Source organism: Coffea arabica, chromosome 11c (assembly GCF_036785885.1).
Source record: "Coffea arabica cultivar ET-39 chromosome 11c, Coffea Arabica ET-39 HiFi, whole genome shotgun sequence".
NCBI lineage: Eukaryota > Viridiplantae > Streptophyta > Magnoliopsida > Gentianales > Rubiaceae > Coffea > Coffea arabica.
In genome coordinates, this window is record NC_092330.1 from 44285216 (window position 1) to 44309198 (window position 23983).

Genomic DNA, 23983 nt, shown 5'->3' on the forward strand with positions numbered 1-23983 from the left:
GGGGTTTAAGCTTTTGTATGCTGCTGACAAAGGCCCAGCAGCGGAGAAGTGAAGGACGGAGGAGGAGGAGGAGAGCTCTTTTCGTTACAAAAATTCGCCTGTACAGCCCACATTAGAAGGAGATCAGCAGTTGCATGGGACGATGGAAACCACAAGGCTCCGATTGGAGTTCACAGATAAAGAGGGCATTTTGAGCCAGTCCCAAAAATCAGAGGGGCTTCAACGGTGCTGGCTTCTCCTTAAACCCCACCACCACAAAACCATCGCTGACCTCGCTGCTTACATTCTTCACGCTTTTCAACTTCAACCCTCTTGCCCTCATGGCCTCCTCCTCTACGTATGTATCTAATTCTTGCCCTATCTTTGCAATAAAAACTGCAATGTTAGTGTGTAAATATATCCCTTTGTTAAAGAAAAAATGGAATCTTTGCTAACGTGTATGTGGCCTAGTGGTTTGGAATTGTCAACGCGATCAAAGGGTTTGTCTCCTTTTTCTGACGATTCAGCAAAGCAGTTAAATTGGTTTTCTGTTTCCGACTCTGTTTTTGAATTTTTTTTTTATGGAGTGTAAGAGACCTGATGAACCCAACTTCACTGGATTTAGGGTATGAATTGTTCTTTTTAAGTTGATAGATTTTTTAAAGTTTGGCAATAATAAAGATCATAACCTTCTCTCGAATTTGTGGTACTTTGTTTAGTTGTAATTGTGCCTACTGTGTATTCGTTGCTGGATTGATGCTGTATTTGTTTTCCTTGCTTGTAGATGGGTGGCTACGTGTTACCAGGTTTTGAATCGACTACCATTTTGAAGGATAAAGATGTAATCAGGTTAGGGCTAAGCATTCACTCTTACTCTTAATCCTTATTAATTTCAAGGTTGAATTTATGTTACCCATAAATAAGTTAACAAGTTAGTAGATGAAAGGATGACAGATGTTTTCTGTATTTGATCTGTTGTTAATAGTGTAATGAAGAAAGGACTCACCTTGGCTATTCGGGGAACCAATCCAATCAATTTAGTTGCGGAAATGGAAGCTGTGGAGCAGCAACCTGTAAATACTGGAGCACTGCTTTTAGCAAATGAGGAATTCGAGAAGGAAACTGGAGGTTATCAGAGTGATGAGCCTGAAGATGAATCCGAACGTGCGGAGGGGGATGATAAAGAGGATGCTAGAGATGTAACTGAAGAGGCTGAGGATGAGGTCAGGGAAGAGCAGTTGGAAAATTCTTTACATAATCCATCGCAAGAAAATGCAACTTCGAAGAAAAGGAAAGCTCCGGAAAAACTGCAGGGGTCAAAGTACGTTGTTGCTTCTTTATGCTGTATTTGGATAACTTATGCTTGGAGTCAAGCTTCAATCTCTAACTGAAATGGTCGCTTCAATCTCTAACTAAAATGGTCACCAACCCTTTTCTTTCTTATCCTACATAAATTCCAGAAAGAAGAAACTACGTGCAGAGCGTCAGTGTAGGGTTGACAATGCTGGTCCAGCAGAGCAAATTGAAAATTGTCAGCAAGATGGTGTCCATGCAGCAAAGGAGAGTACTCACAAACAGAAAAAGGTACCTGAGATCAAGAAGAAAAATGAAAGTGATAATGCTGAACAAGGTGATGGAAGTATTGTGGCTTCACCAAATATGAAGAGGTATATATGACATAAGACCATTGTTTTTGATGTTTTGATTCCATATTAGTTTCATTAATCAATTTCTTTAAGACCATTGTTTTTTATGTTTTTGCAGTGGTATCTCAAATGAGCTAAGCTGAATTGACTGAGTTGTATTTTTTTTTTGGGGGGACACTCATAAACATCTTGGTCATATTTATCTAGCCTTTCCTGAGAGCTGTGTGTATGTTAAATTTTGGAGTTCTTATCATAATCAATATTTTGAGGCAGTACTTCGCTGCACAAGCCTATTTTAGCAGGAAGATAGAACCTTTTCTTCTAGTAGGCAACTTAGACTTGGAGAAGTCTCGTTCTCGTTATGGCCTCCTAGGGAGAGGCATATTGTTCTCTGTCCTCCTTTCTAACTCTTTCAGTGATACATCCGTATTATATACTACATTTCTTGAAGTACTCAAACATCTAGATGGTATCTTGCTGACAATAATTTAATCTGATTTTGCAGCAGTGACCCGACTCAAAAAAATGGAGAGGAGACTGAAAAAGTATCTGGGGGAACAAAGAAGGTTTGCAATCATTGCTTGTTACTGAAATTTGAACACTTGATGTATTGTTGTCTGCCTGAATTACATGCATTGTCTCCTGCCAGTATTTGTACTTCAAAATTCAAACTGAAGGATGCCTGTGGTGGACAGCTTTTTAGAATTGTGACTGAATGAATTATGGCTATCACTGATTTCTCTGATGATTTAATCTGTAGAAATGGACTTTTAAACAGAGGTAAAAAAAAAAAAAAGAAAGTAAAAAAAAGGTAGAAAAGACAGTAAACATCTACAACCTGTACTGGAAGTGAGACATCTGAATTATTATCTGAGATGATTGAAGTAAAGTGCTGCAAGGACACAGCATTATACTGCTCTAAACTTTACGCTGCTTGCAGAGCTTTTGCTTGCTTTGTCTTCAATATTGCCTTAGATTTCATAAAATTTGTTTTGCAGCTCCCTAGCAGAAGTGCAAGGCGCAAAAAAGCTAAGAGGCGGTGGATACGTGAAATGGCCAAAATTCAGAAGAAAGATACCATTTCTCAACCTAAGGAAATTGTGAGTGGTCAGACATGTACATTATTGTGCCTCTCTGACTTCCAGAATTGGTTGTAAAGAACCACTTGCTGAATTTTGCAGCAAAATTGGAAAAAGAAACCAGTTAGAGCTGAAGTGAAGAAGTACAACAACTGGAAACAGAGACCAGCCAAACCTGATGTAAAAGAAGATGATGGCCAACCAAAGGGACTGGTGAGTGATTAAAGATTCATATCCTCTTTGTTGCTCAAAACATGAATTCTTTTTCTGATGCAATTTCTGATATGTAGCTATACTGGAAGCAGTGGTCTGGAAAAGATACAAATACTGATAAGAGAAAACATGGAGAGGCAACTCAAAATGGCAGTGCATCTGAGCAATCAAATCAGAAGAAAAGCTTGGATGATGAAGTTGTTCCGATTGTAATTAGGCCTGGGCACATCCGCTTTGAGCCTCTAGAGAATGGTTGGACGCATGCTTCTGTTTTTATATTTCTTTGAATTGATGTTACTTTTATTCTCTTTCTTTTGGCTGTATGGCGAAACCATGCAAATAAGTTGCAATGTATGTCTTCACGTGGGAATACCATTCTTAAGTTTGCTTTTTTATTGTAAAATCTATGGCTTACTAGAGGACGTTAACAAGGAATATAATAGCCTGTTTTAGCATTTGCAGCATGCCCACTCTTGTGTTTGCTGGAGTTGCTTGACATTTAGTTGCATAAAATCTATCTGTTCAATTTAGTTGCATGCATTAGATAGCTATGAAGTTGAAGTTGCATGCTTTTTCTCTGATAGAAGTCCAATCTTTCGACATCAAGAGCACAAGATAATTGATGCGTCCTTACCTTGATTTTGTTCTGACTTTGTATCATGCATCTATCAATATATCCTCTTTCCAAAGAACACACTTACCACTGGTGGGAAATCGTTTGCTTGGTACAACCACTTCCGTTGCTCCTAGAACGTGCTCATTTTTTCCCCCAAAAAAGGCCACCCTATCTGAATGATTTTGTTATGAGAATATTTCTTTTGTCCACCAGCTTCCAACTTGAAGCAATCGATTTATTAAAATTGTGTCAAATTCCCACCAGTGGTAAACAAGTTTGGGAGCAAATTCCCACCAGTGGTAAATGGTCTACCAGCATACGAAACTGTTTGCTTAATACAGCCACTTCCTTTGTTCCAATGACGTGCTCATTTCTTTTTTGCTAAAAGGCCACCCTTTTTGAACGATTTTGTTAAGAGAAATTTGAACAGCTTTTGTTCACAGCTTCCAGCCCAAAGCAATCGATTTCCTGAAGATGGTACTGTTACTAGATGAACTATTAAGTTGTGCAGTTGTTCTCTACTGTCAATGAAATGACATTTTGATTTTCAATGTCTACTAAATATAAGCTTATTACAACCTCATATTACACCTTTTTCAACTTTCTGATAGAGTGAAGTAATATAAATTGGTGACTTGTTGGAGAGTGTAGATTACTGACGCTATTAATTTAGAGTCCTAATATCTGTAAATTTGGTTTTGAATGCAGATCAAGCTGAGGCACAAAATCAAGTCTCAGAGGTATGTTATTTGTCATACAGCCTTTTCTTGTCCTTTTGGTTTAATTCTTGCTATTTATAACAAACTCTGTTACTATTTTCTTCAATTTTTCTGCTGAGGGTTTTATGCTACAACTGTACAACTGTGTCATGGTGATTTTGATATCTCAAAGTGTATGCTAAGTGTTAAAACTATAGACCGAAATTTTTCTCATGTCGATTATGAGAGTTGATGGCCGTAAGTAAAGTTTTACCCAGTATTTGGTCAGTCCTTTTCTTTTTCATCTGATATAGGTTACTGCAAAACTCTTGTTTATTCTGACATGAGTTGTATGCTTTCATTCATTTTGTGCTTTTGAAGGATGGAAACATCTCAAAATCATCTTTGTCATTCAAATTTTATATATATGTGTGTATGTGTCTATATATATATATATATATATATATGAGATACTAGAGTGAAATTTCTTGCATCTCAGGAATCTTTCCAGTGGAATGGAATCACCAGCAAAAGAAAGGGCCAAAAGTGGGGAACTGAGAAAAATTCATTTTCCAGGAGAAATGATTATAATAATGCCAACAGAGACCGTCCTGTGACATTAAGTGCCCCGAAAGATGTACATTTGAATGGACCAATTGATTTTGAAAAGCTTCCTCTCCTTTCCTATATGCCAAAGGTTGGTGTATATTTCAGTGTCATATTGTGCATATTTATGGCTTTGGAATGAGACTTTTATTTGTTGAAATTCTCTGGTTATGTAGTTTCTTTGGCACTTTCTGTGGTACCTGGCATTTTCAAGTAAAAGTTTATGCCAGAAAAGTGATTAAGAATTTTGACATGCTGTTTGTGTTTTATCTTGAACAGATTATTTGGAAAGCTTGTTATTTGCAAAAGATTTTTTTGTTGCATTCAAAAACACGTTTTCCAACCCCCTTTTTATCTCACATACATGACATCACAAAAAAGTGCTACAGTTTTTTTCCAAAAAATTATTCCAAATAATCTCCTATCCAAACACAATCATCCTCTTTTTCAAAATAAATTTTATTGTTTCCCCTCCTCCTCCTCCTTTCCTTTAGTTTTGGGGTGGGGGGAGTCTTTCGGGCCTGGAGGGAGGGGGATGGGTGGGGGATTGTGTTGACGAAGTAAAAGTCCATGCTGAAATTGTGAACAAGTTTGACCTCCGACCTGAGATGTCATATGCATATAATTTTAGAGCACTAATTACCTCCTGGTTACTTTCTAAGGTGTCTTATTGTTTTTTCAGGTAGGTGATGTGATCGCGTATCGCTTACTTGAGTTGTCGTCAACCTGGACTCCTGAAATTTCTCCCTTTCGAGTATGATGGAATTCTAACACCACTTTGAAAAACTCTTGATTCTTAATATACCACCATGATTACAGGTTTTTGGCTTGAACTTATGCTGCAGGTTGGGTATGTCTCATGGTGTAGTTCAAAATCTGATAAACTCATTCTGATGCCAGTCCCTGGGTATCCAGTTACTACAAAGAATGCGGATGAAGAACCTGATAAGCAGCCAGATGACTCCCTTTACAAAGAAGATGGATCTTTGGAGGTACTTTAAAGCTGTTCACCACCTGTCATTTTACTAGTTGCCTATGTTATCTTTCTCCCGTGCGAAATGTTAATTATGACAACTTTTTGTGGATCAGGAAGGACCACAGTTTAAAGCTCCTGTTGCTTTTATTATACTAATAACTGTATGCATAAACCTGCAGATAGGTTTTGCAACTCTTATTGATGTTCGTGTTGTCAAAGATGGCCATGAAGGTTCAACTGAAGCAGTAACTGGTGAGGCAAATGGAGGTCCTGCAGCTACTGAGAATGCTACAGTTTCTGATCCACCTGCCAATAATGAGACACAAATAGATGCCCCTGCCCCCGGTATGCATGGTTGGTTATGTCAGAAAAATTATTGATAATCATTTGTGTTGGGAAAATTACAGCTGCTAGTTTAAAAAATGTGTCATCAAGAAGTTGTAGAAAATGCACAGTTTCAATGTCAGTTCAAGATTTTTTTTAAACTCTCAACTTCGCTTGGTAAAACATGGAAGCCTAATGCTGCAAAATTGCGGAAGAAATGTGGCAAATTCAGGGAGGTTACTTTAGGTCATTTTTGTTGCTCTAGAAATTATTGGTTAACGATATTTGTCGGAGCTACATAGAAAAGTTAGAAACAAAAGGTATTGGTATTCTGGTGCAAGCAAATGGTTGAAGCTAATGGTTTTTTCACATTTTGGATAGTTTTCCTTTCTCCTTCTAGATACTTTTAGCTAAGATCAGGATGTTTGGGATTTGAAAGTAAGTAATAAGTTTATCTTTTGTTGACTATATGCAGGGAGTGGAGAAGCAAATTGTGGGAAACAAAAAAGTGCCTCAGGCTCAGGTACTTACAAGACCTTACTGGTTCCTGAAACTGACTGCTGCTTGAGTATGTGATTTTTTCTATACCATTTTGGGTTTTGAATTTCTTACTCGTTATATAATAGAAAATGGAGGAAACATATGGGAGCAATTGAGTGAGGCTTTGAATGCCAAGAAGGAAGAACTCTCCCAAGGAAACTCTTGGGATAAGGCCAGTTCAGGGAAAAGCTCGTGGTCCTATAGAGCCTTAAAAGGTAGTGCCCTCGGCCCAACAATGGCTCTGTTGAGATCTAAAAACAAGTTATGAGATGAAGAGAAGGCAAGTTGGGGATAAATTTTGCTATGGCGTTGCTTTTCCCCAACTATTTTTGTTAAGTCTGGCTTGTGACATTTAGCCTTTGTAACTTCTGAACCTGCATATATTCGGTTGTGCTTACCAAGCTGAAGCCTACTGTGAATATCGCATTAGAAATTCCCCGCTTTCTTCATCTATGCGAACCTTGCTTATTGGATCACTGCTTTCCTTGATAATGTGTACCTGGTGCTAATTAACATCACTTTTGAGGTCATTTGCATTCTGGAAAAAGTCGTATTTAAATTCTGAGGATGCTCTTTACGCCCGGGAGCTGGCAGAATTGTTGGATGGGTGGAAATATATTGCCCTGTATTCCCATTTAGGTAAGATCACCTGTAATCGTTGCCAATGATCCCGTCTTTTTGGGGTCAGAACAGCCAATTATACCATTGTAACACCTCAGCAAAAATGATGGTAGGAAGTTCCAGTTCTGATTGTCATTGCGGTGTTAGTACCCAAACATGAAGCCAAAGAGCTTGCTTATCTTGCCGTGAAAATAAAAGCAATTGCACGCTTCGGTAATAAGCGCTTTAATACTCCTTGACCTCCAGCTCCGCTTTTAATTTCGTTACAATGAATAAACGTGATGGACCAACTTACGAGGATTGTGCGAATGTGCTACGAGAGTGTTGGAAATCATTTTCAAAATCATGTGTTGGCCCTTTTTTTTTTTTTTTTTGCGGGAGGAATGTTGGCCCTTAGCTGCATTGTCTGATGATTGATACATCATGATACTCCAACTTGTTACTGAAACCAAAACGTAGTAAGATTAGTGTTGTATACATTTCCCATGATAGTTCCCCATACATGTTTCAGTATATAGTAAATGATCCCCTGAAATGAAATTAAAGTGACAATTCTTCGAAATGACAGACAGCATGGATAACATCCAAACCTGCAGAGTGTTTCTATAAGATTCTTTTCATTATGTTTTATACAAAAATTACAGGAGTATAGCTTGTATAAGAAGGAAAGAGAATCACTTGATTTTGCCTTGCTGCATGACCTAAATCTCCGCAAGCAGAGTTTCCCCAGCATCAAATTCAAAGCCGGCGAAACTTGTGCAAGTCAGCAAAGATCATCTTCATATTCATGCCAAAGACCAACACCTTTTGAGGTTGGATGTAACCAATTATAGCTGGACGAAGCTGCTAAAGAAAATGACTCTAGTTTTTTACTTATTCCAAAGAAACTTACATACTTCTGGTTTTTATCGCAACTGGTCCCCTGTACATGATCCCAGGAATGTTCCGCACCTTACATCGCACAAGCGGAAAGAGAACTCTACTGCCTGGGATCCCAATTAACTTACGAGACCTGTATTAAGTTGCAGGTCCCTGGCAATATGGCGGATGCTGAAATTCAGGAACTAGACTTAGAAAGACTGTTGGCTCCTTTCTCCTACTTAATTCCATCATCCAATGTGTTCTGGAATGAGAAACAGGGAAAATGCTTCAAAAGCAGCTCTGGTTCCTCACCTTCTTTGACTATCTGCAATCAGTAGAACTTCAATTAGTTCATCCATTCAAGATAGTAACAACAAGATAGAACAAAGAAGCTGAACAGATGATTGTCAATGACTAAGCTACGACTGGCAAATTAAATCCAAATTTCCAACTAAACTTGAAAACAAGTGTAAAGAGTCCTCCAAATTCCATGAAAGCACTACAATTTCCAACTAAAAATCAAATCAAGTTCCAGGTAGATAACAATTTGCACCCTCCTTGCAAACCCAAAAAAAAAATGATAGATTAAAAAGCAATGGTCTCCACCAACTAAAATTGCCAATTTTCTGCCTCTGAATGTAGAAAGGACGATAAAATGAATATAGATTCAAAATCAGTTGATCCAGCTATGCTCACCAAATTAAAGCAATTAATTTTCTATCATTTAAGAAGCAACCATATAAAAAGAATATACTTCTTTTAGCATCCTATGATTTCTGTAATTTTTCCCAAAGGTTACATCAGGATACAACTTTTGGATTATCAGAATACACGCTAAATTACTAGACTTGATAAACTAATAAGTAATAGTTGCTTCCACAGGAAACTGGGCTGGTAATATGGTGGAACTTCTCGTTTGCATTCTCATCTATATCCACTCATGAAAAGCCAAACACAAAGTTACCCTAATGGGAATCTTTTCTAGAAAGAATGAATACCATATAGAAGGTCATTGAATTTTTCACAGATATGTCAATTTAACAATCACTGTGTACTTTAGCAATACAACCCTATTTATACAAGCTACTGCACTTCATAGTTAAGTCAGTATATTTGGAAAAGATTAAAAATGATTCTCACAGACATGTCAGTTGAAGCACAAAGGTGGAATGGATACCTGAACAACAGAGCTTGTAGCTAAACCCTTCTGAATAAGAAAATCACGCCCAATTGTCTCCCACTTGATGCATCCATCCTCAAATGTGCTATTCTTCCTAGTTTTCCCTCCCTTCTGTGATGCTTCACGCCCTACCCACACGTACAAAACATAATCATCTTGGGTGCCCAAATTCGTGTCTTGAACAAACATGATATACACAGATCTCGAATCAAGGATGCCATAATGCATTTCCACTTCATGCATAGAAGGCCACTGATAAAGAACTAAGTTAGTTACTTCAGTAGCAGTATCTTGTACAGCATCAGGTGGAAGACGACAAGTCACAAAATGTTCATCTTTGACTGCATCAGAAATTTCATTGTCTGTCATGAAAGTATCACTGTCCAATACTAACTCTTCAGTATTCATTTCCAAAGAACTTTCTTGAGAGTGTTTGTTAAAATCGACATCATTCATCATTTCATCTTCAAGGTCAGGAAGAGCAAATGACCACGATCTCATCAAGTTGACTGGAACTTGGGATGTTTCATCGACGGAAGGTAACATCATCCGAGGAGGAGGATTGTTGCCTCTTCGCTCTGCTAAAGAAAGGGACCTCCCTCTACATGGAGAACAAGTGTTCGCCATCTGCCAAGCATGAGCAGAAGAAGAATTATCTTCTGGTGGAGAAGTTCCTTCACAGAGTAGAGGTGCACCTTCCTCCAAGTGTGCATTTTTACCAGAATTTAAATCTTTGGATTCCGATACTGAAGGTGATGGCTGAGTAGACAGATAGGACAGATCAGACCAGTTAGAAGATGAGGGTGAGAAGGTAAAAGAACTGGAGTAGTCAGAAGTTGAAGGTGAGAGCAAGGGTGATGTAGTATCGGACTTTGGTCGACTAACATGAGGACTAGGAAAAGAATCCAAGGAACTGAAGGAAGGGGTTCGAGATAGTGAAGGATCAGTTAGAGGAGTTGCGTAATTCACTTCTGTACAAGAATCCTTTATCCAACTTGGGCTGTTTGTTGCATAAGAAGCAAAAGAATCTGGTGAATCACATTGATAACTTGAAGGAGACGAAGGATCTGTAGGTGAGAGGACGTGTTCAACTTCTTCCAAAGTCTCAACATCACCACATCCTTGGTTTGTTTGGGCGCGGTCACCATTTAATTTGGATGATGTGATAAGTTCTTTCATAAATCCACTGGCAAATTTCTTTCTCAATCTGCTCCAGCCGTTTACACGAGCAGGAAGATGGGTCTCAGATCCATTCCCTGACAAAGGAAAAGCAGGCACCACTCCACCAGCAAGTGCTTTGTGAAAAATTTCAAAATCTAAATTATATTCTTGAACAGCGCGCCCAGTAATATGTGGACGAATTGGAGCCACAAAAATGGAGTTCCCGTCGGACAAGGCTTCCACAGTTTCAGCTTCTCTCTCCTTCCCAAGAGCATCCCAGAATTCAGATGGCTCCTCATCTTCTTTGATAATTAAAATTGGACCCCTTGCTCTTTCATAATGGATAACCTGATCGGCAGCTGCCCTGGCTGCATCAGACATCACCAACACACAGTGCTTTCCAATCCATACATATAAAGCTAAAGGGACATGAACAATGAATGCTCCACGAGAATCAAGCCCTTTTGCTCCTGGCTCACTTAACAATTTGGCTACCAGATGAAGGGGATCATATGGTGAGTGAGGCGCCATCCGGTACATCCTTAGCAATGAACTTGGGCTTGCAGGCATAGCATGTACCCTTTTTTGGCATTGCAAAAGTTGGCAAGCAAATCCCATATTGGGGTTTGTAACTCCTCGCGCAGCCTTAACATGCTGGAATGCTTCTTCAAAACTGTGCCCCTCTTTCCACATAAGATAAGCAATGACCAAAGAGGTAGATCGGGAAACCCCCTGGCAACAATGGACAAAGACTCGGCCACCTTGTTCTCGAACATCTTCAAAGTAATCAAATACATCATAAAGGATACTTGTTATATCCTCAGATGGGCTGTCCTGTAGCCATAATGTCTTGTATACCAGATCATTTTTGAAATACTCTGGGCAAAGAAATCCAACACAATTCAGCACATGAGTAATCCCATTCTGACGGAGAACTTCACGATCCTTTGCCACCGTGTCGCTTCCTAGATATACATAATCTACAATCCTTGAACACTCCTTGTTGAAATATGCAAGCTTGTCTTTCTTGAACTCAAATTCTTTTGGAGGCTGCCCCGAATATGAGTTTTCGCGGGGAGTGATTGATCCAGGTCTAACACCAGGAGTAGGAGGACTATTCCATATGCCAAGATCATCTGAACCAGGCTTTGGCCACTCCTCAACGTTCGGTCTAGAAATAGAGAGAGGCTGAAGGGGAGGCAAACAAGCTCGAGCCTTGCTGTTCCATTGTGATTTGGAACTAGAATGTGAGGGTGACCGGCCAGTCCAGGATACTGACCGCGAAAAAGTTTTCCGGTTCCCAACCGATGACCAATCTTTTCCCCCTTCCCCTAACATTTGAAAGCAACAAACTACACTTCTACAACTCCAATCAGAAAGATTGGGGGATTGTTCCTGGAAATCCCATTACAAAACACCAACTATGAGTCTTTGACTATTCAAACACAACAAACTCTGCTTAAAATTCCGAAATTCAATAAAATAAATTCAAAAATTTAGAAGGGAACATATAAAAATTGAGTCTTGACGCAAAAAGATCAAATTTTTAACTTGAATTTTTCAAACAACCCAAAAAGAAAGAAAAAAACAACCACATGAGGAATCTTCAAAGTCAAGGGTCTATGACATAATTGGGAATTCAAACATTTAACCACCATTCAAAGTTTCCGTTCTTCCCTCACCTAAAACCCTTGACCAAGTCACTTTCTACATATTAGAAAGAGAGAGAAAAGAAGAAATTAATCACAAAGATGACCGAGTAAAACGCCTAAAGAAAGCCACCATATTAACTATCAATCCACGGTAAACAGCCCGCAAAAATAAAAATAAAAGAGAAAGAGAAGGGGGGTGCATAAAGAATTCCACTCAAATTCAATTTAAAGAAAGAAAAAAAAAAGAAACAACCAAAATCATAGTAGTACTACATGAATATGACTTACTTGAGAGAGTGGGTTGGTCTCAGAGTAATTGCAGCAGACATTTGATCTTTGTAGAAGCCCAGAAAAGTACCTAAACTTAAACTTGGAATTATTGAGTGACGATAATTACAGATTAAAGGAAGAAGAAGAAATCAAGAAACAAGAGTAGAGTTTTGGCAAGTTGTGTAATTGTATTCAAAAAGAGAGAGAAAGAAGAGCATGAAGAGGGAGGAGGAGTAGTGGCATGTAAGCCAACAAAAAACACAATTGAAAGGGACAGGGTGGCAGTTAATTGACTGGAACAGAATTGGTCAAACTGCCATGTCATCATCGGATGGAGACTTGTTCATTAATTATTTTGTATTTTGTTTAGTCTTTTTTTTTTTTGGGTGGAATTTTGTATGTTATGGAAATTCATTAATTACTTGATTAATCTACTTGAAATTTGGTCCTCATATTTACCAATGTACTGAGATATTTTGATTTGTCTTGCTTTCTTCGCCTTTACGCGATTAGTATAACTTTGATAACATAATACTTGTTTCCTTGTTTTACAGAATACGGGAATTGGGATTGTATACGTAAAAAGCGTAAGTAACTTGATTCGGTTGATTACATATGATATTGGCATATTCATCATTTAGCAGTTTAAGTAATTTTATAGTATTCTCTTCCATTATATCACGTGTAGGGCTGCAAACGAGCCGAGCCGAGCCGAGTCGAGCTTTGAGCTAATCGAACCGAGTCTCGACTAAATTTTACCAAGCTCGAACTCGAGCTCGACGAGCCGACAAATTTCGAGCTCGAGCTCGACTCGAATCAAGTCAAGCTGAGCTCGAGCTCAAAAAAAAATAAAAAATAAATATTTTATTTAAAAATAAATAAATAAAATAATATTTTTTTCTTAATAAATAATAAAATATTAAGGACATATACGTAATTTTACTATGAAAATAAAAAATAAAAAAATATATATAATATACGTAATTTTATTATTAAATAAATATAAAAATAAAAAAATATATATATATATACCCAAACTCGCAAGCCGGCTCGCGAGCTAACGAGCTTAATATTCTGAGCTCGAGCTCGAGCTCGACTCGAGTTCAATTAACATCGAGCTCGACTCGAGCTTGACTCGAGCCGCTCGCGAGCGGTTCGATTCGTTTGCAGCCCTAATCACGTGGAACCATAGACTTGACAGTGGATGCAATAAAATGAAAATTGTGGCCTTGTTTGGTAGGCAACTTTTTGGTCAAATTTATCTACTATAAATTTTTTAACAACTTTAAATACAATAATTTCAAAAAATTTCTTAAAATTTTTAAACTATATACTTCAAAATATCAAAAAATTTACACATTTCAAAAAAAAAATTTCTATAACTTGCACAATAAACTACAGTAAAATTTTAGACAAATACTAAAAAAAAATCACTTGCCAAATGGGGCTTGTATTAAAGGACAAAATTTCTATGGTAGGGATGTAGTTTGATTGCTTGCATTCAAATTCCACCCTTTTGAACATAATTTTCCCTTTTTATTTTTTATTTTCTTACGTCTTATGTTTTTGGTCCAAACGAAGGGAGCGTTGAATGAAAGAGTGACAATTTTAGGTATAGAGCATCAGCCATAAATTGTTTATTAAAATTGGAGTTTGGGGGGGGGGGGGTTGTATAAAAATATATAGTAGCACTGTGACGTATATAAAATAAAGAATTATATCTATCGGGTGCTTTTAGAGTACTCAATAACATATTTTTGTTTGGATTTTATTTTTTTGGATTTTTTGTAAAAAATTTGCTGTAGCGATTTGATATATATGAAGTAAAAAAGTGATTAGAAAATATGTTTACGGAAAACATTATAATATTCTTTGGAAAATTGTAATCCAACACAAGCTTACTATTTACCTAATTTATCGTATATATACACATACTAATAATTATTATTATTTCTTACATTTATATACTTTTTACTATTTAATTTTGCATACCCTTCCTTATATTTATTTACTTTTCAAATTAATTTATATTTTTAAAAATTAGACAGACAGCAAAATAAAATGACAAATATAAAATGTGTCAAGAAAATATATTTTAAAAAATTTCTTGAAAAGTAAGAATCCAAACGAGAGATAAATCTCCTTATTTGGGGGTTGCTTGTACTACTTACACAAAACTTGTGTCATGTTGCAATTAATTTTGCGAGCTGGACACTGGATTTAGCAACTGAGCACATTGAATTCGAGGAAACCAAATAGATTTTGACAACCACCAGCTAGCTTGGTGTGATTGCCTCCCACCGAAATGCCATATTTAAATGATTTGTTTCAAAAAAAATTCAGACGGATGTGTTGTGTACTCATTTGATCCGGTGGTGATTCAGTTCCCTCCGAGTTATCCTTGAACCTCCTTAGATCTGCCCCCTCTCCCTTAGTATAAAATAAATTAGTTTATACAATTGTTGTCATCTCGAAAAAAAAAATAAATAGATTTTGACGGTCAAAGAACGAAGGATCTTGGTATGCTATAGCCTATAGGATAATCTTGTCCAATTAATAAAAGGAATAAAGTCAAATATTTGAATTCCGTGTGAGAATTTTTGACGTAGATTATTGATTTTAGCAACTCTCCCATGTCTGATGGATTCGAGGGATCGACAAGAAATTTGGGAGATTTGGCTTTGATTGGATTGCCGTCCTTCTTTAATTTATTTATATATATATTTTTTCTAATTACCCTTTAATCCCTCAAATACATCACATTTTCAAAAATGTTTATATCCTAAAAACTCTTTAAAAAATACAACCCAAACAATTCTAACTTCAAGGATTTGTATTTGATTCAAAAGTGGCTTTCAATAAGCCGAAAGAAACTTTCTTTTAATTTACTGCAATTGCAAAATCAGCATAAAAGTGGTTGTATCTAGGCATGCTATCGAGTCGAGTCGAACTCGAATAGCACCATACTCGAGTTCAAACTCGATCACAATCAGTATTACTCGAGCTCGAACTCGAACGAGTATATAAATTTGGACTTGAGCTCGACTCGTTTGAGTTCGAGTAAATATCAAGTCCGATCTATTCGAGCTCGAGTTTTGAACTAAACTTATAAATATATTCTCAAAATATATAATATAAATATAATATGAAAACTCGATTAAGCTCGTCGAGCACTCGAGTATTTATTTTTGGAACTCGAACTCGACTCGTTGAATGAAACGAGTAGCTCAAACTCGAGCTCGAGCTCGAGCCAAATTTTTGACCAAGCCGCTCGCAAGCTACTCACAAGCGGCTTGAGTTGATTGCACCTCTAGTTGTATCATGATTCTAGCGCTCTATTTAGCTTTTAGCCTTAAACTTCTTATTCGCGCTGGTTTAAAAAAAAAAATCCCCGTAGTTTACCAAATGTTCTATTTAATTCCCTTTGATTTGAAAACTTACATTATATTTTTTTGTGATTTCAACTAAATTGAAAATTGGACGGAAAGTATCAAATCTAACAGTTGTATGTGAAATATCCAATATTATCCATATATAAATGAACTCCCTATGATTTACCGAATTACACTATTACCGAATTATATTATAATTCCCTGTGATTTCAATAAAATTAAAAATTGAATGAAAAGCATTTAACGTACAGTAGGGATAATATTGACATTTCACATACAATCGTTAGGTTGGATGCTTCCATTTAATTTTCAACTTAGTCGGAATCACATTGAGCTATAGTGTCAGCTTTCAAATTAGAGAAAGTTAAAATTGAACATTTTAGCAAACCATAGGGAGATTTTTTATATTTTACCCATTGATTTGGATTGAGTTTGTGATGTTTGACTTTAAAATGCGTCGAGATTCTTTGTTCTCTTATTTAGAAAATGATTTAAGGTCACGAATAAATGGTCTTTTAATTAGAAAGAGCAAGAGCAATACTCGAACGCAGTCACTCGTATTGGATCGTGAGCTCGTAGGGGAAATTTTTGAAATATTTTTTGACGGATTTTTCGTTCTTTTTTTACTCCACATGTACACATATTTACACGTACTATTTTTTCTACAAAATTTCCCAAAAAAAAAAATTTGATCCAAACAGACTTTAATTATGAAGTACTTGTAAGATTGAAATTCGTATGGAACACTCTTTTAAATTGGTTTAGATATATAGCTTCCAAATTTGCAGATTTTCAATTGTGCTCTCCTTATACACAATTAAAATAAAACCTACATTGCAGCCCAGCCGAAGGAAAAAGCATGCAACGTTGTAACTTTGCAGTCAACAGTCAAACTAAACTCGCCGACCAAAATCCCAAATTTCTCGTAATCTAGAACATACCGAGCGTGCCTTGCCTAGTAGATTAAGGATTATGGTCCTCTGAATTGTGTAATCTTTCTATTCAAAGTACATCACTCGAGCTTAATTTCCAATAACCTTCCAATTTTCTAGTTGTATAGTTTGAGCATCATCCCCTGGCAATGGAGTTAGTGTGGTCAACTAAACTGCTGGCATTGTTCAAACTTCAAAGTTCTGCTACTAGCCCATTCCCATTGCTACTAGTAGACTGCGGTTGTATTTTGACCACCACCTCCACCACTTGATTGAATAGCCGGGAAACTGGAACTACTGCAGCTTGAGACCAAGCTGAATTTGCAGAGTAGGGATGAAAAGGGATGTAGTATTTGATGCTGCATGGTAAACACATTAGTTACTCCTAGCGTGAATGGTCCAGCGGTAGTATTTTTCACTGGTGACCAATAGGTCCCGAGATCGAGTCTCTGCTCCGCTGGATTCTTCCGCGCACTTAACGTGCTTGAGTCGGGTTGGGGCGTCGGGCCCGGACCGCAGGGAATTAATCGGGCCCGTAAGGATTGACCCGAACACCCTGTGTCGAAAAAAAAAAAAAAAAAAAGTAAACACATTAGTTACAACCATGCACTATTGCTGCTCACATGTGACGCTCTTGCTAATTTACACCTTCAATTGTCGAAGTTACACCTCCATCTTAGGACTATAAATCGAGAGAATTGCACTTTTTGTTTCAAATGTCTGGGGCACGAGCGCTTTTAACTCTCAAATATAGATGAAAATAAATGTAGTATCAAATTGTACATTTAGTCCTAGCAATTGATTTTTTCCAATGACTATCGAAATCAGGTTATATGCCAGAAACTAATTTTTTTTTTAAAAAAAATTTTTAAAAATTGATAAAACACTCCTAGCCATAATCTGTAATAAAATATGGCTAATTACTCACATGCTAATCACATGAATAAATAGTATTTAACCTAATTTTTTTTATCAATCAAATTTTTATATTTCTAGATTAAATACTAATTGCTCAAACGATCGACATGTGAGTCATTAGTCCTCATTTACTACAAATTATGGCTAATAATAGTTTTCATTTTTTTAATTTTTAAAAAAAATTAATTACCGGCACGTAATAGCACTTGATTAGATTCGGGTAGCAATTGGCAAAAGATCAATCGATAGGACTAAATGTGTTTAGAAATCGAAACATTTAGGATTACATTTTCTTTTCTGCAAATTTTAAGGATTTGAAACGCTCGGCTTTCCAAATATTTCGGATCAAAACTGCAATTATCTCTTGTAAATTTGCATCTTCGGATGTACATCGTATTGTTTCTATCTTTCGTAAATTACGAACGCCTTTATACGTTAACATAAGTATGCATCCAAAATTACATATACATCAACATGTGTTATAGATACACTACGGACACATACACACGCAAGACTGATTCAAGTGGGGGCGGACATATCGCAATCTCAGTCCGCGGTCCACAACATGAATTTCCCAGTCAGAGTATTCAAGTCAAGGAAGGTGGGCGGAGCCGAAGGAAAGCCAATTTTTCTGCCGTCTCAATTTGCACCGCAGCCCATTCATGCTATAATACTTGGGAAGTCGGAAACGAGAATATATACATGTAGCTTCTTTAACCATTTGTTTGAGCTGACTGTACGCAGTGGATATATTAGCCTGATCAGTGATTGGACCAGTGAAATTGGTAATCCAGGAGTTGATATTCACAGAATTTACATATGCTGATCAAGTCCTTGCCTACTATTGCATCCATGGATGTTGAGGATATGTTGCAGGGTAGTCGGACCAATACGTCTCTTTTTGACCCTTCCTCTCACCCTACGAGCAACATCATGACAAACCCACTAAATAGTTTCTTTTCCTTCTGTCACATACACCACACAGGCTAGATGCGCTAATAATGTACAAACCACATTCTTTCATGAAAAATTGGGAATCAATTAGTATAGCATGTTGTTTGGAATCAAAACTGAAGCTCCGCAAGGCTACTTGCGTGACAGGAAAGATGCAGAAGGTAAAACGTACGTACCTAGGCATGACGAGAAATATACTGGCCGATGTCAAAATATTGTGTCCCTTGGATCATTAATTAATGAGGAAATGCGGTCACTTGTTTTCGAAGCAGTATTTATACATTGATTTGGGAGAATATATTGATCCATACAAGACAAAAAGAAGAATTTGAGTATAGGTTCCTTCATTCTTGCAGATATCTTAGTCGCAATCATTTAATAGTTTGAGAGATTTCTAGATGAGGAGGAGATATGAGTTTCGAATGGGACCGATTATCAAGTTGATGATGTACACAAACCATGCCATGCAATGATAGATTCTTTTTTTTCTTTTTTTTTTTGAAATTAATCAATCCATAAGGCAAGATATTGGATTGCAGAGTAACTCTAAAACAAAAGAAAAGTCACTCGTAGGATGGGTAGGACTGTGCCATGCAATGGGTTGAAGCATGTAAGCCAAAAGCTGAAGCATCACCTTTATGATGGATGGGTAGGACTGTGTTCAGATGTAGAAAGTTTGAGGACGGATGCGAAACATTTTATCAACTAGGTTGCGTTTAGATGCCACGTTTTATATATATATATTATATATATATATATATATATATAAAAGAAGAGTTGGATGCAGATGACCATCATGAGCAAATTTCAATGAAGAGTTCGAAAATGTGAAATTCATAGCAGGTCTTGATTTGGAATTGGCAGATTATCAAGAAGATGTCTTGTTTGAAGAAAGTTGCCGTCCGGCTTTTATCAGGAAATGACAAACATAAAATACAGCTGCAAACCTGAAAGAGCAAGTGTCTGAAGTAAAGAAAATGCATAGTTACCGTAATTATAGTTAATAAGACATGTCCAAAAGAATTTGCGAACAAGGTTGATTTACTTTATTTAAACTTAGTTTCAATGATTAACTGACTTCAGCTTAATTTTGTTTTAACGTTGATAAATTCGAGACAAATCTGAAAAACAATGCGGTGTATGTACACACTGCGGTGTATGTAATCCGGTAATGATTCCAATTCCCGAATACCCAAACGCCTTATTGCTGCTCACCCGGATTTTGAAGAAGCATCCACCCTATCCTGAACAGAAGACAATGGGCCCAATCTACATTTTCAGTAGCCCGTTGTAGAAACCCGTCCACTGACTTCTAGGTCCATCACCCTCTAGCCCCCTATCTTTTGAGTGCGGACTTGGTTTTGGGCCAGCGCCCCAAGTCTCATTCGTCTGCTCTCTCTCCATCGCCGTCTTCTCCATTGCAGCGCCCAGGTTTCATCTTTCTCCATACCTATACATAGACAACCTATATTTATATTTGCATTACATTTTACCATTTGTATAATAGATATATTCATAAGCTTGTTTTATGGTACTGGGGCTCCCTATTCAAGTCTAAAATTCAATATAAAAGAGTATTTTTTTTTGAAGTCCCATTGAGGTAAACAGCCCAAAAATCGATGCTATGCATTCATTTTTGAGAAGGGAACTTGTAATATGTACAGAGCTCTGGGTCGAAATCGGCTCATCTACCGGGCTCACGTAGCATACTACGTTAAAACTGGCTTAGTTGATCAGGCGATCAAGGCGTTCGACGAAATGACTCAATCAGATTGCAGAGTTTTCAGCATTGACTACAATAGGTTTATCGGCGTCTTGATTGCCCATTCACGTTTTAACTTAGCTGAACATTATTATACTGAAATGCAGCCGAAAGGTTTCTCCTTGAATTCATTTACATATTCGAGGTTCATTTCTGGTTTGTGTAAAGTTAAGAACTTTGAGCTGATTGATAGGCTTTTAGTTGACATGGATAGGCTCGGTGTCGTACCGGATATTTGGGCGTGTAATATATATTTGAATCTTTTATGTAGTGAGAGTTTAGTGGATTTTGCTTTAAAGGTTTTGAAAGCAATGGGAGAGAAGGGGAGGGAGCCTGATCGGGTAAGCTATACTATAGCAATTAATGGGTCATGTGGGGTTGGGAGGTTTGACGATGCAGTTGAATTGTGGCATATTATGATTAAGAAAGGCCTTAGTTTGGATAATAAGGCTTGTAGAGCACTTGTTTTAGGATTGTGCCAAAATGGGAAGGTTGATTTGGCATATGAGCTTACATTAGGACAAATGAAAGACAAAGTTAAGTTTTCGACAGAGATTTACAATGCACTTATTCATGGGTTTTGTAGAGCTGGTAGGATTGATAAAGCACAAGCAATAAAAAGGTTTATGAAGAGAAATGGTTGTGAGCCAGATACAGTTACTTACAATGTGCTTCTGAATTTCTGTTGTGATGAGGTTATGTTGGCGGAAGCGGAGAAATTAATTGAAAATATGGAGAAGGGCGGAATGGAGCCTGATAGTTATAGCTATAATCAGCTTCTTAAGGGACTCTGCAAGGCCAATAGAGTTGATAAGGCTTACAAGTTGATGTTGAATAAGATGGAGGCCAGAGGCATGGTTGACGTTGTGACTTTTAACACTATCATTAGATCATTGTGCAAGGTTGGCCGCAGTAGGAGGGCTTACGCGCTACTAGACGAGATGGGGCAAAAGGGAGTAATACCTGATGTTATAACTTTTACAATTCTTATAGAAGCTTCTCTGAGAGAAGGTAATTCTAGCATAGCTAAAAAGCTTCTTGACCAGATGACTGAGATGGGCATCATACCAGATCGAGTGTTGTATACTGTAATAATTAATCATCTGTGCCAAAGTGATAGTGTAGAAAGGGCTCAGAGTATTTTCCGGGATATGATTGCACAGGGTCTTGCCCCTGATGTGGTTTGTTACAATGCTCTCATCAGAGGTTTCTGCAGAGCTTCTAGAGTTGATGAAGCCATGCATTTATACGAGGACATGAAAACTAGAGGTTTGCATCCAAATGGGGTGACTTTCGGATTGATCATTGGAGGTCTCCTACAGGAAAAAAAGATTTCATTGGCTTCTGCAGTATGGGATTGCATGATGGAGAAGGGTTTTACTCTTGACCACAAATTGTCCAATACCCTTATCAATGCCATGCATTCGAAGGACGCGTCCTATATGAATATCAGACATGGTTTGTACCGAGTTTGTTTTTGATGACTTATTCTTTTGCTTGTTTCTGCATATATGTGTTGCTTGTGAAATCTAGGAATCTTAAATTTGACAAAATTTTTAATGTCATTTAATTTTAAATGAAAAAGGTAATTTCAGATAACAATTACACTTGTAAAAGTGGACCAAGAGAAAAGGTTTTTATCTTAGCGCATAGCTCAGCAGAGCTTTAGTTTTTCCTCTTAGATACATCATATGTGAGATGATTTTCATGAGGATCAATATTTTTGTGCACTGAGAGTTGATTTTCTTGTGTCAATGTTTCAGGTTGAGTTGTTATAAGATCCTGTGAGAGCTGTTAAGGGAGCACCATTGTATGTCAGTCTGCGAAGCCAAATGATCTTCCTTGCACACTGCGGAAAGAGCTGAACGGTTAGGACTTGGTTGCATTTTCAGCAATGTTGTCTTCCTTAGTCACTTAATTTAGTTCTGCAATTAGGAATACATAAAGATTTATAGCTGTTCCGCCATTAAAAAGAGTGCCATTCTATTGTTTCTTTTTCCTTTCTGCAAACAATAGCCTAGGAAAATAATGGTTTTGTTGCATGTTTCACAATTCACTGATCCAGTTTTTATTTTTCCCCTTTTAGACATGCTTTCTCAAATTAAAGCACCAAAGACTGCGTACTGCAAGATTTAATGATGCACATAGAGGTGGAACCTCAGGTGCCCCAACTTCTTACTTTGGTAAACGAATGCCTGGATGGTAAAGGTTACCACTTCAGGCGGCTGGCTATGGTTTCCAGTTGCATTGTTTCCTGAACGTGTCTTGGTATTACGCCAAAATTCAGTATTTCGTATTAGTTCCAGTAAAGTAGGATCCTGGACAGACCTTATGCATGAGAAGAGGTTGAAATCCTTAGCATCCTATGTGCAGATATAATCCCTTCATCATCAATGTGCAACTTTCTCAACCAGTCTTTCTCTTGCAGGTGCAGATATATTTATGTAGACTCTAACGGAGCTAATGGCTACAAGAGAAATGGAAAAGGCAACATTTTCCAGGTTGCAAATTATGCTCAGGAGCGAGCTTGAATCAGAAAGTGAATTGCTGACATAGCTCCTCTTCTTTACAGGGAACCTTTCAAGGTTGTACTGATCATAAAAGGTATCAATTTTATGCAGGTGATTTGTTGGACATAATCTCGATTCTTGAATAGGTTTGGACTACAAAGCGTTTGAAAAGGAGGCATGTACGACTTATATGCCCTTGGCATGAAATGATAGCGGAAGGTGCAAAAAGATTAAGTAGACTCTAACGGTGCAAATGGCTACAAGATAGCATTAAAGGGCGGGATTTGATCATCTTGGATGTTTGATTTCTGATCTATTTCCTAACAAAGTACTGCCACATATAATGCCAATATGGGTCAAGATCTTTTTAAGTCCGAGTGTGTCAATGACCCTTAATGTTTATTAGAGATTCTTTGAAAGAGCTCAGGGCACTGATGGATATGAACATTTGGAAAGAAAAGGAGGAGGACAAGATGCAAGACTCTTGAGAAGTGGGGAAGCACGACATTTTAAAGCATGTATGCTTCTGCCCAAAAGAAAAAAGATGTATACCAGTCCTAAGATTAGTGACTTGCATGTATGGATCTTTATCATGTCTTACATAGCAATCTCTCGTGTTAAAGCTGGTAGTTGGAACAGAATTAGAAACCTTTGAAGTGTTGGACCTTTTGGTTCATGGTTATTTGGGGCGTTGGAAGTTGTAAAGGGTAGTTGATGATTCCTCGTATGATTTTTCTTTAATCGAAGCTTTAATTGCGTTTTCAGGTCCATGAGACAAGAAGTAGATGGCTGTCTTCCACCGGGCTCTCCTTAGTGATATTGAATTTGACTAAGCTCCTCTTTCTTACGAATATTTTCATTCTGTTACAACAAGCTTCCAATCTCACCATTCCTCAGTAAAAATCAAATAGTCTAGTAGAGAAGAGAAAAGTCCTCTGCTCTTTGACGACTTGACATCGTTCGATATGCTGGGGTCTCTGATTTCAGAGCTTCCAATGAGTAGTGGATGTGGGAAGTGAGAACCAGCTTCACGTGCATTGCAATTATTGAAATGAGAGGAAATTATAAGAGGGAAGCAAAGAGTGGCTAATTA

General features: G+C 37.5%; 3 protein-coding genes across 11 annotated transcripts; 2 read left to right on the top strand and 1 right to left on the bottom strand.

Annotated features, from left to right (window-relative positions):
• LOC113716278 (coilin-like) lies at positions 1 to 7153 on the top strand. Of its 2 annotated transcripts, none has more exons than XM_072070945.1 (15): positions 1 to 337; positions 764 to 828; positions 965 to 1300; positions 1440 to 1646; positions 2131 to 2191; positions 2624 to 2725; positions 2807 to 2917; positions 2995 to 3169; positions 4242 to 4273; positions 4731 to 4928; positions 5520 to 5591; positions 5683 to 5829; positions 5993 to 6158; positions 6613 to 6660; positions 6764 to 7153. In XM_072070945.1, exons 1-15 carry the CDS (start codon positions 143 to 145, stop codon positions 6943 to 6945), a joined length of 2097 nt encoding a protein of 698 aa, XP_071927046.1. In that variant the 5' UTR covers positions 1 to 142; the 3' UTR covers positions 6946 to 7153. The 2 variants fall into 2 exon arrangements, with proteins under 2 accessions (XP_071927046.1, XP_071927047.1); XM_072070946.1 differs by having other exon boundaries at positions 2134 to 2191.
• A 723-nt stretch (positions 7154 to 7876) lies between these two features.
• On the bottom strand, positions 7877 to 12637 carry LOC113716279 (protein-tyrosine-phosphatase MKP1-like). The gene is made up of 3 exons (XM_072070944.1): positions 12441 to 12637; positions 9337 to 11895; positions 7877 to 8484 (listed from the first exon to the last, which is right to left on the bottom strand). Exons 2-3 carry the CDS (start codon positions 11836 to 11838, stop codon positions 8395 to 8397), a joined length of 2592 nt encoding a protein of 863 aa, XP_071927045.1. The 5' UTR covers positions 11839 to 11895; positions 12441 to 12637; the 3' UTR covers positions 7877 to 8394.
• Positions 12638 to 19892: 7255 nt separating this feature from the next.
• Positions 19893 to 23660, top strand: LOC113715710 (uncharacterized). 8 transcript variants are annotated; one of them, XM_072071092.1, is made up of 5 exons: positions 19893 to 21838; positions 22144 to 22248; positions 22467 to 22725; positions 22809 to 22919; positions 23002 to 23660. In XM_072071092.1, the coding sequence occupies exons 1-2, from the start codon at positions 20275 to 20277 to the stop codon at positions 22146 to 22148; spliced, it is 1569 nt and encodes a 522-aa protein (XP_071927193.1). In that variant the 5' UTR covers positions 19893 to 20274; the 3' UTR covers positions 22149 to 22248; positions 22467 to 22725; positions 22809 to 22919; positions 23002 to 23660. The 8 variants fall into 8 exon arrangements, with proteins under 8 accessions (XP_071927193.1, XP_071927192.1, XP_071927195.1 ...); XM_072071091.1 differs by having other exon boundaries at positions 22809 to 22881; XM_072071094.1 differs by having other exon boundaries at positions 22467 to 22542; positions 22809 to 22881.
• The last annotated feature ends 323 nt before the right edge of the window (positions 23661 to 23983 follow it).

Excerpts from the sequence above, each read along its gene's own strand:
- LOC113716278 (XM_072070945.1), top strand. The coding sequence starts at position 143 with ATGGAAACCACAAGGCTCCGATTGGAGTTCACAGATAAAGAGGGCATT. Across the intron at positions 2,918-2,994 it reads ATGGCCAACCAAAGGGACTG|CTATACTGGAAGCAGTGGTC; the intron begins GTGAGTGATTAA and ends TCTGATATGTAG. Across the intron at positions 5,830-5,992 it reads AAGAAGATGGATCTTTGGAG|ATAGGTTTTGCAACTCTTAT; the intron begins GTACTTTAAAGC and ends ATAAACCTGCAG.
- LOC113716279 (XM_072070944.1), bottom strand. The coding sequence starts at position 11,838 with ATGTTAGGGGAAGGGGGAAAAGATTGGTCATCGGTTGGGAACCGGAAA. Across the intron at positions 8,485-9,336 it reads CTACAAGCTCTGTTGTTCAG|ATAGTCAAAGAAGGTGAGGA; the intron begins GTATCCATTCCA and ends TACTGATTGCAG.
- LOC113715710 (XM_072071090.1), top strand. The coding sequence starts at position 20,275 with ATGTACAGAGCTCTGGGTCGAAATCGGCTCATCTACCGGGCTCACGTA.